The 12,677-nt window shown below is 42.6% G+C and overlaps 2 protein-coding genes across 2 annotated transcripts; both read left to right on the top strand.

Annotated features, from left to right (window-relative positions):
• Positions 1 to 300: 300 nt before the first annotated feature.
• LOC306711470 (uncharacterized protein) lies at positions 301 to 5,545 on the top strand. Its single transcript, XM_079180433.1, has 4 exons — positions 301 to 351; positions 1,617 to 2,195; positions 2,712 to 2,846; positions 3,531 to 5,545. The coding sequence occupies exons 2-4, from the start codon at positions 1,632 to 1,634 to the stop codon at positions 4,011 to 4,013; spliced, it is 1,182 nt and encodes a 393-aa protein (XP_079036559.1). The 5' UTR covers positions 301 to 351; positions 1,617 to 1,631; the 3' UTR covers positions 4,014 to 5,545.
• Positions 5,546 to 6,045: 500 nt separating this feature from the next.
• Positions 6,046 to 11,422, top strand: igf3 (insulin-like growth factor 3; the record flags this gene model as incomplete). Its single annotated transcript, XM_079177048.1, has 4 exons — positions 6,046 to 6,081; positions 7,436 to 7,580; positions 9,662 to 9,891; positions 11,201 to 11,422. The coding sequence occupies 4 exons, from the start codon at positions 6,046 to 6,048 to the stop codon at positions 11,420 to 11,422; spliced, it is 633 nt and encodes a 210-aa protein (XP_079033174.1).
• Positions 11,423 to 12,677: the final 1,255 nt, after the last annotated feature.

Here is a 12,677-nt window from a genome sequence, read left to right as displayed (position 1 = left end):
ATAATTCAGGTTTAAGAACAGGCCAGGATTAATATGACGCATGCATTAAGAACTAAAGAAGGAATGTCCAATGCATTTTAGTCCTCGTGTGTCACTATTGTATAACATGGGCAATTGTGAAGTCCTGATTATATTTTTCCAAATGTTACTCACTAAAGTTACATGTTTGTTTGTGGTAAAATAAGCACTATGGGATATGCAGTCTCTGCATGTGTACGCTCATATTTGTTTAGGTGATTTAGGTGACTTTTATTCTGTACGGCACCGGAAGTACTGTTTTACGACGAAGTGAAACTGCAACAAAAAACGAGTCGGAGCATTTAAAGCTGGATACGTTTATGCTTGATCAAGGTATGGGCAACACTATTCGGGCTTCTTTTTATTTAAGTACGGTTGGTATTTTTAGTTGACATTTGGTTCACAGCAACCTCCATTTTCAGTAGTAGTGTCTACAGTAGTAGTGTCGGTGACGTTAGCTAACTTCTCTTTACGTTAACTAGCGTTTCCAATGAAGGCGCGCGTGTTCACGTTGTTTTTGGTGGAGAATCCGAGCATAATGGTGTCGAGTAAGAGAAGGGCTGTCTTCGCCCTAACCTCGTATCTTTATTGTTGTAGATAGAGAAACATTGATATTGTTTCCAAGCCATTTAAACCCTGAGGTGAACTTCCGTTTCGGTACGACATCATTCTGCTCGGTGCAGGTAACGTTAGGCCGAGTCAGTCCGGTACACCTGCATGCTAATTATGACACCCAACTAGTAGGCCAACACAGGAAGTCTTCACCAGTATTGCTCATAAAATCATGAATTTCCTTACTGACAAGATGCCTAAAATAGAATATAACTCCATTGTGTCATTCTCTCCCAAATATGTTGTTACCACAGAGCAGCACGTTTCATATGGGGACACAGGTAACTACTAGCTGCTATTCTAGAGATGCTGAGTCCTAAAGTTACATGCTAGTAGACGCTATCCTATGAGTCCTCCAGGGTTTTGAGTTAAACATGACTTACCAAAGCTGACAACATTGTCCATTTGATTGTATTAATCAGATATACCATATCTGACCATTTTCTGATAACAAAAAGCTTATACAAGCTTAGCACGTGGTGTAAAAATGTATATAATAACTGAGGAATACATTTCAAAGTAAAAGTTGTCAGTGATCAATATCCTGGCAGATTATGTCCACATCCAGTTCCCATTAAAACTGAATGTCCTAATAATAATAATAGTTCCAGCATAGTGACTCCCTTCTGATGGGTGTGTCCATCCCAATTTACTGAGAATCAGAATCTTCACTTTGTCTGAAGATTTGAAAAGGCTATTCCATTAGTGATGTGTACCAGAAAAATGACAAATCTTCACATTGACAGTGTGTGAAAATAGTGTATGTGTAATGTGTCAACTGAAACCGCTTATCAATTATCGAAACCGTCAAGTAAAGAATCATCTCAACTTGTAAACTAATAAATGCAAGTACTGTTTAGTTTAGACATAAAAGATAATACGATAAATCAAGTCCCATCCCCAAATTATGTTTCAGTATTGAGCTGGGAGGAAATCATGGGAAGTGTTGGTGTTGTTGGCATCTATAACTCTTAATGTGTCAACAGGGAAAAACTTAGAGCATGGATCTCCCTGGCAAACTTGAAATCTACATCCCACTGGAGGCTGAGGTAAAAAGCATCCCTCTGTGGAGTTTACCGAGGTCGGTGCTCAGAAGAATGGGCCTCCCGCGGTCTGGCTCTAAGGGCTCCGTGAAGCTCTCAGACTCTCCAGAAGGCATATGGATTTGTCCAGCAGTCATACGGAGGAAAGGCCAGAAAGTGGCCACCCATGCAGGAACCAACATGATAGAAAACCTGTCCTCGCTGCTGGGCAGAGAGTTTCGGGCTAATCCGGGTCCCGTCCAAATGAGCTTCGTCGCCGCCAACCACGCGGTGTACAAGGCGCTGAAGGACACCATGCCTGGAAAAAAGGTCTCCGCGCACACATCTCACGCCTCCCCGTTACCTCGGGGTTCTGCACCGCGGGTGTACAAAGATGCCGTCATCCTCTACAATGGACACGTGTACCTGTCCATCAGGAATCCCAATGAGAGCCGGACTCAACCAGAGACACGTGAACAACAGCTAGCGTCCCAGTCTTCCATTCCTTCAACATCAGATGTATCCTCTAAAAGCCTCAAGAAGGTAACATGACATTTCAGTTAATGACTACATTCAAGACACTGCTACAAACTAGTAAAAACAACAGTAAATGTGGGAAACGCGTAGCAGGTCAGCTGACAAGTAAAGCTTCAGCCTTGAGGCGGCACGGTGGTGCTTCGTCAGCGTCTTTAAATGCTCACAATGTTGCCGGTGATGTTTAGCAGGTATAATGTTCTCCATTGTCACAACCTTAGTTAGCATGCTTACATTCGTTAATTAGCACGTAACACAAAGTACAGCTGAAACATTCATGCACCACAGAGCATGAACCCTTTTGATTTGAGTGACTCCATGAGCCTTCCTCTAGCCTCGTCCTCAGGACAAACTCATCCTGGCACGAGTGGGATTCAAAACCTTCTCCGCACCTTCCCTTTGCCTCACTTTGACCATGCTTATTGGAAATGGCCCCATATATACAGCTGTTTTTTGACTGTATGAAGTTCTAGAAAGATATTGTGTGCAGTAACATTCATCTGAGGCGTGTCTGTCCTCCTGCAGCGCCGTTCCCCCCCGGTTTCTCTAGGACCTGCAGAACTACAGAGGAAGAAGTCACATGTCACTCTGCCCCAGACCTCCTCTAAACAGCTCAAGGATCGTCTCACCAAACCAGATAATCACTCCACCACAGACCAGGTGAGTGTCATCATAATAATAATTATACCTGTATGGACACATCACTCCCTCTCTACTAGTCCCTGCAGTAGAGAGGGAGTGACATGTCCATACAGGTCTCCTAGTCCTAGGTGGAGGATTTATGCGTACATTTGGATGTGGACCATGTTCGAGCCGATCTGCTCATCACTCATGTGTGCGTCCTTTAAGCGAGGGCATAGTGGGTCACAAATATGAGATCCACTCTAGTTAATGCCTTATAAGTGATTAATAGGTTGTTTTTTTTAATATCATTTTTAACTTTAATTTTGAATTAGAGACAGATAACTTTCTCCAGGTTATTGTTGATAGACAGAAATGATTAGATCTTTTAAAGATACAGCTTTGCTATTGCTGGGTATCAGTACTAACTAGGTAGAGAGTAGGGAAACGCCTGGCGCTATGACTGTGACCATACACTGATTATAAGCAGTGGACGTAGTCCCTGTGTCATCCATCGGTTTGTGGACTACGGCTTCGAAGCCTTGAGTTCAAGCCACTCTAAAATGCTCGGGCACCTTTGGGCTCACATTAGGAATACAGTCCTGTCTCCATATACACCCGGTCTTGTCTCTGCAGTGCTCTGCTTCCATGTAGCTTCAGTTAGAATCCTCGGCTGTCAACTGTGGATCTCATCCCTATGTGATACTACTGTTTGTCCTGCAGGAGCTGCTACATGACAACAGGCCCAAGGAGAGACGCACCACACCTAAAGCAGCACCCGGTGAAAACAAGAAGGTTACTATGCACAGGGGAAGTGACGTATCCTCAACCACGACCACACATCACGTCCCTCAGTCCGCCGGCAGCCATCGTCATAAGGAGGGCGATGGACAGCAGGCTGCAGAGGAAGCAGCAGGCACAGTGTGGCTTCAGCCTCAGGGGGAGCAGCAGCAGGAGGAGGCCAACAACAACTGTGGTGAACATGAGATGGTGACGGATGATGAAGAAGCTGATTATATACCCGTTGACAGCGGTGAACTTGACAACACGGTTGGTATTGTAGAGCAAAGTGGCAACCAGAGCTGGTCCACCAGAAAGCCTCAGGAGTTTGACTTTAAGCAGCTGGCAGAGGAGGAGAAGATAGCTCGAATGAAGGCCAAGCTGGAGCAGCGTGTAGCCGCTCTCAACAACATGCACAATCACTAGTGGTGCACCGGATCCTAAAACGCTCGGGTCGGATGACGGAGCAGCACAAAATACAAAAGAGAGATCCCTGATCCCGTTGTTTTGCCGTCGACACTAATTGCTGATCATTGATGATCCATATTAACAGATACAGATCTCTTTGTTGTTTGGTTATAGAAGCTGGTCTACAAGGATTCATCCGTCCCAAAAATCATTTCAACCGCTCTGAAGTCAGTGAACCATCAAACATTCTAAATGTTCTCCTTTCACTTTGTTGTCGTCATTTTTCATGGGTTTTTCTTCATGGATGAAACAAATCTAGTCATTAGTAGTTGTAATGATGTATTATAAGAACTAGTGTAAACAGCTCATAATTCATTATGTATATATACATGTGAACGCACCATGATTATGTTAAAATTGACCATAGCCCAATTCTCATTTATACTGACCAGAGCCTGAACGCATCGTAATGTAACGGAACATTTGTTTTCCTGTCAGTTTAGACTCAGATTAGTGGTTTACAATGTAACGTTATCAGAGATCAGGATCCGATCTTAATACCAGGATACTAGTGAGCAGGTTAACTTAATGACAAGACCTTTTATAAACTAGTTGTCCTTCCTGACACGTGCTCTGGTTTTGTGACCCCTGACGTGACGTTTTGACTTCAGCGTTTTGGCCGTCGCCCTCTTCTTTTTTGGCTTTCGCTTCTTTTGTTTGTTTTTTTGGCTGGTACAACCAAACGCTGTATGAGACATTTTTAGAATGATAGCAGTTTGTTGCGTTACTAGTTGTGCACAGCGGAGTCATCCGTGGTATCGGTGACTCAACCAGGAGACTGTGATGTCCGTTTGTGAAGCGTGGACCCCGATGAGCCCACCTGTCGTTGACTTTGCTGTTTAATTGTTTGTTGTGAAGACTTTGAGAACGGCCTCCTTTGAAGGTCTGATTGTGTTTTGGACAGGAATCCTTTGTTTGTCACTGCACTCATTTTCCTTGTGTTTATAAAGTTGCTTTGAAAAGAGAAAGCATCCAGCGTTGCATAGTGGTCGAGCAGCGGGACTCACAGCACCACGGTGAAACACAAGCTGAAGAGACGTTAAAGTTTGTTCTCCGGCATAGAATAAATAAATAAAACCAGCGTCCTCACTAGAACACTAGTCCTCCTGCAGCTTGACCCTGGTGGAGTTCCTTTATAGCCCAACGTTAGCTTTTTACTTTAATGATTCAGTTCACGCTTCAAATATAATAACTGGTGTACATTTGTGAAGATTATCTTGCTGAACAAAACTTGTAAGTATTGTAAACAGTTTATTTTCTGCAATAATAAAGAATCTGATGGAAGAATCCTATTGGATTTGTGTAGAAGAAACCGGGGCGAAACAAGAAGACGTCATCCCTTCAAACCTTCAGCGAGGAACTTTGTGACGGCAGAATCCTCTTTCCTTTGGTAAAGGGTGGTCTGGGGTGTCCTGCGCTCAAGGATGCATTGAAGTACCTTTCCTTCGCCTTTAGAGAAATGTTCTTGGCTGCCACATGATACTTCCGGGTCATGCAAACATTATAAGTTAGTTGTAGTGTCGACATGTTATTGCAGATGTTTGCTGTTGTCTTCCTTTGCTTTTGTTTAGTCTCATTGCATGTTTCCTTAAAGCTGCAGCGCGTCGCTCTCTCAGGGCCGCCGTATGGAATGAAGAGGACCAAACAATTCTACCCACTGATAGAAATTGGGTGGACAAAATAATAGAAATACCTCAATAAAAAAACTCCAACACAAAGTGAACTTTTCATGAGGGGAGGATTTCCTGGAGGACTTTTGTATTTGTTACAAGTTGGTTCCAGATTGTTTGTTAATAAGTATATCGTGTCTGTGACTCAGATGAATATCCTGTTACATACACGGTAGGAACACAGCGTGTTGAATCATCCGATAGGAGTCCCAGATGAGATTTGAGTGTGGACCGGCGTAAGGAGAGCAGGGAGGAAACCTGCCCCTCCTGCTGCTGACTATAAGACTGCAGGTCCACATCAGTCCGTCCACACAGGCAGGATGCTCTCCTCATGCCGCACTTCTCCCATGCTGAAGGTAAGCCCGTTGATTCTGCGTTGTAGAGTCTCAACCTGTGTCTTCTCTGCCAACCGGGTCTGTTATTGGTCCAATCCTGCATTTCCACTTTATTTAAGTGTAAACTCATAGGAAGGTTGTTATTGGGTTCAGGTTAGAGGAAAAATGAAAGTCAGACAAATAAACAATGGGACGTTTTTAGATTTTAAAGTTTCCAACAATAAATAGACAATGGATGAAAATGGACCCGGTTCTTCCCTTGAAAATCTAAGAGTGCTCATAAAATCCGAACTGTCTGAGTATTGCGCCTTTATTTTTCACCAACATTTAAAGAATATTTGTTTCCAAGAAACAATTTAGGAAATCATTTTGAAGTGATGGTGCCATAAATAAAGCACGACTTCATCTGTTTATAAACTGCACTTTGGATTTTGAGCTGTTAAGATTGTAGCTTTTGGAACCTGCTCATGGACTTTAGTCCCAGACTGACTGAGTCCAGGTCTGACTCACCATGCAGATGGGAAATGTATTTGATTGATATTTTATAAATGTACTCATCTTGCACAACTTTGAAATTACCATTCTGACCAAAAACAAGAAATCTCTCGGTCTGGCTTTTTGCTCTTGCTTTTTCCAGAGCTTTCAACCACATTTCACCGTCCTCCTCAGTAGATGGAGTCGTGATGGCTATCTCTCGAGATATTTCGAACTCCTTTACAACAGTATACAGTTTATAATCATAACCTCACACAGCTTGACAGCAGTGTGATTGCTAGATGGGCTCGTGCACCTAGAACAGAGTCATTCACTGACTAACGAGAGAGTTGTTAGTTCAGCACTAATCTACTCTGAAACAACTGGAGAATATATTCATAGCACACCAATTTATTCAGTGACCACAACGTCTTGAGGTTCTAGTAACAATCCCAAAAGTTACTGTTGGTCATCATTCCAGTTATAAAGTTTACCAACATGTCTAAACACGGGTTTGAAGCCCAACATTTAAGGAATATCTCTTTGTCTGATCTGTCGTTGGCCTAAAGTCCAATTTGAAAAGTTTGACTCTGAAAGATGTATCTGTTGAGCATGTCTCAATAATATTTGGTTATTTCTTTTTCATTGTATCCATTTAATCTGTTGTCAAAAAAACGTAATTTATTTTTTCTATTTAATTCTAGCTTTCTTATTAAAATGAGGGAAAAGAAATCTCAGAATCGGTAGAAAAAACTCATCAGGTGTTATTTGCGTGTCCCCACTTCAACAACACAGAGGAGTGTTGTCGATGTAGCAGGTTCCTCTGTGTCTTCGTTATGAGCTTAGAACCAACCATGTGTGTGATGCTCTGTGTATTAACAGCTCCCCCTCTCCTCTCCAGGTGGTGTGTGTTCGGATGTGTGTGTTCTACTCCACCATGTGTCTGGCCGGCTGGCCGCTTTCCTCGGAGGCAGCCCGACTCCGCTGTGGCACGGAGCTCCTCAGCGACCTCATATTCGTGTGTGGGGACCGTGGGATCTACTTGGGTAGGTCCACATCCGTGTTATCCACTTGTTTTTGCATCTGATGTAGAACATGTTTTTTTTATATACTAAACCATTGCAGTAAAAGTTATTAGTTATTAGTAAATGGTTAGGGTTCATTGTCTGGAAACCTTCAGATATAAACACATAATGTTTTGGACACGGTGCAATATTGAAGCTGCACGTTGCACGATGACGAGCGGCTGAAGAGTGCGTTTGATTTTGTCATACATACTTCAAACCAACTTTACGTTATCTTGGCTTTCTCCCATTGCACGCACAAAACAAGCACCTATGCATTATGTCCCTATAGGCTATGTAGCTATTATGGTATGGTTTTTCTGTGTTTTACAGATGTAATATATGGAGGGAAAAAAATGATTCAAAACATTAACTGTGACTGAAAGTATAAATTAGTAGATTCTGTCTTGTTATGACAGAAATGCACCTTGATTCTATTGTCTATTTTTGATAAAGATACAAAAAGATAACAGCACCGAGTGCTATCAAGGTTATTCTACCCTGTGTGGTAACAGTTACACCAGCAGAGGGGTAGAACAGATATGGCCATGGTCATCATGCCCACACTACAGTAACTCTGAGCAAGTTATCAGCTCCACAACAACAGCCTGCTCATTTATTTACACAAAGACCAGCCACAACAATGCTCATCTGAGCTGCAGCCAACTGGACAGACTTTTTATGCAATTTTAATATCTCGTGATTGGTCTTTCGGTCTGGGCCACATTTGATTCTACTGTTTTATCCAATACTGGTTCATCATTGGATACAAATGTGTGGCATTTAAATGAGCTGACATGATTGGTCACTTCACCTTGGACCTTATACTGTAAGGCAGGTTGCAGCATTTCATTTAACATACAGGTAATAATTATTAGAGTACTGCACACAGAGAATTACCCACATGACCTTTCACTTGATTACCTTTGCTCTGTTCTGACCAAGGCCACTTTACTCCTCACGCTATCAGACCGGTGGCAATCCACCAAAATGGCAGCGCGCTCACCAGAACACTGTGCCTCAGTGAGCGATAGCTCTGTTGTTAAAACACGTGTTATCTGAGAGCAGCGCAGCTTTCACAGTAATAACAAAGAGAAGGTGTGGACAGGGACAAACAGCAGAGAACTCACAGTATGAGATTCCCCTCGGTAGAACTACATATTTCAGACGTGGTAGTTTAGTGCATTGAATGTTAAATGCTATCGTGCATATGCTAACATGCTCACATTGACACCGTGTTAACAAATAGTCGATTATTTGACGTTACGGTCTAAAGGAGCCTGATTCGACTAACGATTTCTGTCGAATCGTTGCAGTGGTGGAAATGTGTGGTAAGGAAACAAAGGATCATTCCATTCCGTCTGTGTGGGGGTGCTGAATATCCGATTTTACATAGAATTGCTTGGTTTCTCCAAATAAATCATGATATATAGCCTTATTTTGGTGTAAATATCAGCCTATCAATAATACTATTACTAAAAAAATGAGAATGAGCTCAATGAGCAAAACAAACACATTCGACAATCAGTCGATAATTGTTGTTTGTCAGAAGCTATCGTGACAACTACCATCCAGATTGACATGAAGTGGTCTTTTCATATCCATGGTTCCCAAAATGATGAGCCCTGGTGATTTTGAAAACATTTTAGACCGTCCTTTACTGCAACCATCAGGAATACGTTTCCCCCTAAAACAGTGTAGTATCTTCAAATGCAATGCATGGATTGTCGTTAAACTGGCTGAGCATGTTCCCTAGAGGAGCACATCGAATGGGCCCTTTTGGTCCAAATGTCTCTCTTCTAGCACCATCTCCAGGACCGGCTTTGTACTCATCCAATACCTACACGTTGTGGGGTGTAATGACGATTGCAATTGGGAGAGGGGGATGGACTAGCATGCAAACGTTAAAAACGTTTCATTTATCTGTTGCTACCATGCATATTTTGGCTTAAAAGGCCTCCAAATACATTGAATTTGGCCTGTTTTTCTTCTTTAAAGTTAAGAGGGTTTTATTAGAAAAAGAAAAAAAGATTCCCATGTTGGACATTTCTCTCTCTCTGCAGGTAAGGGTACGTGGTCTGGTTACGGCACTCGGCCCAGGGGGAAGGGGATAGTGGACCAGTGCTGTCGGTCGGCTGGCTGTGAACTTCAGCTTCTGGAGATGTACTGTGCCAAACCAAAGAGCCAACAGCAGACGACAGCTTACCCAACCACAACCACGGCACCTCACACCACAACCACGGCACCTCACACCACAACCACGGCACCTCACACCACTACACAGCTGGACACGGTATGACCTCGACTGATTGAGCATGAGGGTTCAGTCTTGACCTTTGAGCGGTAGCTGGATAACGTAATCTTAACTCAGAGTTCATTTGTTAGCTTTTCCCAGGGCTGTCAAACCTATCTTATGGTCCTGAGCGGGGACTGGAGTTGACTCAGGTGTCATCGCGTGATCTAAGTTTAGAACTTTGGTCACATGATGACATGTACTTGTGTTACATGGAGTGGGAGGGTAACCCCTGTTTCTGTCAAGGACAGTCTTTGGTGTCAGATGGCAACCTCCGGATCTGAAAAGTGAGGCCAATGCCGAAGTACCTTAAACTTGCATTCTCTGGAATGTCCATCAGGGGGCGACTCCTCTGGTTGTATAGAAGTCTATGAGAAAATGACTCTACTTCTCTCTTGATTTATTACCTCAGTAAACATTGTAAACATGAGTTTATGGTCTCAATCTCTAGTTTCAAGTCTTCTTCAATACAGCATGATGTTCATTTAGCAAATGATGGTCCATTTAGAGTCAATAGACCATAAAGCATGGTATGATTTAGGGCGGGGCTACCTTGTGATTGACGGGTCGCGAACACACGTTGTCCGATCTGGGAGTTGTCTGTTTTTGTCTTCTTTTTTTTTAACCCTTTCCCAGTGTATTTCAGTTCAGGAAAGTTAATTATAATATTTTGGTTGCCTAAAAATATTCAGCATTCCTTTGTACTTGCATGCTCCAACGGGTGACCTCTATGGAATCGGTGCTGAAAGTCCACGGCGGTAGAGGTTCTCATGGGTGCCAAAGTCTGGGCAGATTTTAACAGACCCATGGAAATCCTACCCAAACCCAACATGCATAAATACATTTTCTAACAAAGAGAAACCAAATCTGAAAGGAGCCCGAGGACAGACCCAGTCCGATTAGATCAGGTGATAATTAGACCGGATCCTAGAGGGACCCACAGCAATACAAGGCTGCACTACCAATATTCAGTTATGTTCCTCTGTTGGCTGAAGTAAAATAGAATGCAACGTTGACCCTTAGCATAAAGCAACAACCACCGCAGGAAACAAAACTCTTATCTAGTTATAGTTTGAGAAAAGTAATAATGTATACATTAGTTTTTGAAAGTCAGTAGAAGTTTAATATATATGATAAAACAAATCCAAATGTGACAAAGGTGACTTCAATAGCTAACGCAAAACCAAAAAGTGCATCATAATAAAGTTGGTAAATCCTAACGTGGCCCCCACACAGGGCCAAGTTTACCTACTACAGCCAGACAACATGTCCTTGAATCAACTCCTTATTCTTATCTTTTGTCTTGCAGACTCAGCAGTTCCAAGCAGTTTTTCAGAAGAGACTCTCTGAGCACCTAGGAGCTCCTGACAGTCCAAAGAGAGAAGCCTACAGAAAGAAAACACAGCCTTCCCTCCGACGGAAAAGCAAAGTTTTATCGTCTCGCAGGAGGATTAAAACAAAGACCACAACCAGCGGGCCTCCCTCGACCTCTAAGAGTCCCCTTCAAAGAATGGTGACCGTTAAATCGTGACCTTTGACCTCATGAAATAGCTCAATATTTATAGTTACCGTATTGGACCCAGCCAGCTTGAAAGACTGGTACTGACTGTTGTGATGTACATTCTCTACCAAGTAGGGATCACAAACTGATTTGGAGGGGAACAAAGAGTTGCTGGTTGACATCCAGACAACTGAGGTCCGTACTGCTTCTCTGGGCTAGCTGCTGTTACGCTAGCCTTTGGATCTCAATGGAATCTCTCACTGAGCCATTCTTTCCTCTGTCTTTCTGGATCAAAGTGTCATTACATGCATTACCCTGGCCTCAATCCATCACTCTGGTGATGTTTAAGCCACGATGGACTTGGGCTTGTGGAAAATGGTGTTTGTAAAAGGCTGCTAAATGTCAAACAAACGACAACACTGCATTGTTTACCATCCCAGTCTAGACAAATGGAGTGTACCACATGACGCGCTATGGATTTTTAGTCATTTTCCTTTTTGCCAGTAGTCAAGTAGGTTTCACTGCGGCTGTCTATGAGGCCTTTTCCAGCAAATTAGTCAACATATCCTCGTACAACGGTTCATATGACATCTTTTTTCTTTTTTCCTGCGTTTTCCTACAAACGTAAAGCAACAAAAGCGCAGTGCAGAACCCGTTTAGGCAACAAAACTACTTGGTTAGTAGAAAATATTGGGTTTTTGGTTAACTTAAAATAAGTACGTTTCTAACATAAAAAGATCTAAATAATGTTGGTGTCAGTTAAGTACGTAAGTTAAGTTAAACAAAAATAAGTCAACGCTGACTTTCTGTTTCACACAGGACTCAGCGGTCTCCTGTGTGTTTGTTTGACCCGTCCATCCACCCTGACCTCCTCCCTACGTGGACTTTGTCTCTTTCAAATATGTCACCTTAATTCCTCAGACAATCCTGCACGACCTGTCTCAAGATTACATGGGTTATATATATAATTACTATCGGTGGGTATAAGCCTGTTTTAAGAACCTGGTCAGGTTTTATTACGAGTAAACGAGGAATTATTATGCTAATGGTTTATTGTTTATGAGGGTTGTTGTGATGAACGTGTCAGAAAACAGAGACATGCACATTTAGCAATTAAGACGCAACATTAGAATTCATTTGGAGTGATGTTTGTGTCCTCTTTACAAATATACAGTAACTCCTCCACTATGTTCATCAGCTCGTCTCTTAACTGTGTCCGTCTGCTGTTTGCTGCTGAGCAGGTCCACTTCTCTGGCTGTTTATCTCTAGTTCCTGTGACGGAAAA

The sequence above is a fragment of the Pholis gunnellus genome (genome assembly GCF_910591455.1).
Source record: "Pholis gunnellus genome assembly, chromosome: 2".
In the NCBI taxonomy this organism is placed as follows: domain Eukaryota; kingdom Metazoa; phylum Chordata; class Actinopteri; order Perciformes; family Pholidae; genus Pholis; species Pholis gunnellus.
The sequence above is the reverse complement of the archived record's forward strand: the minus strand, read 5'-3'. Positions and strand labels throughout refer to the sequence as shown.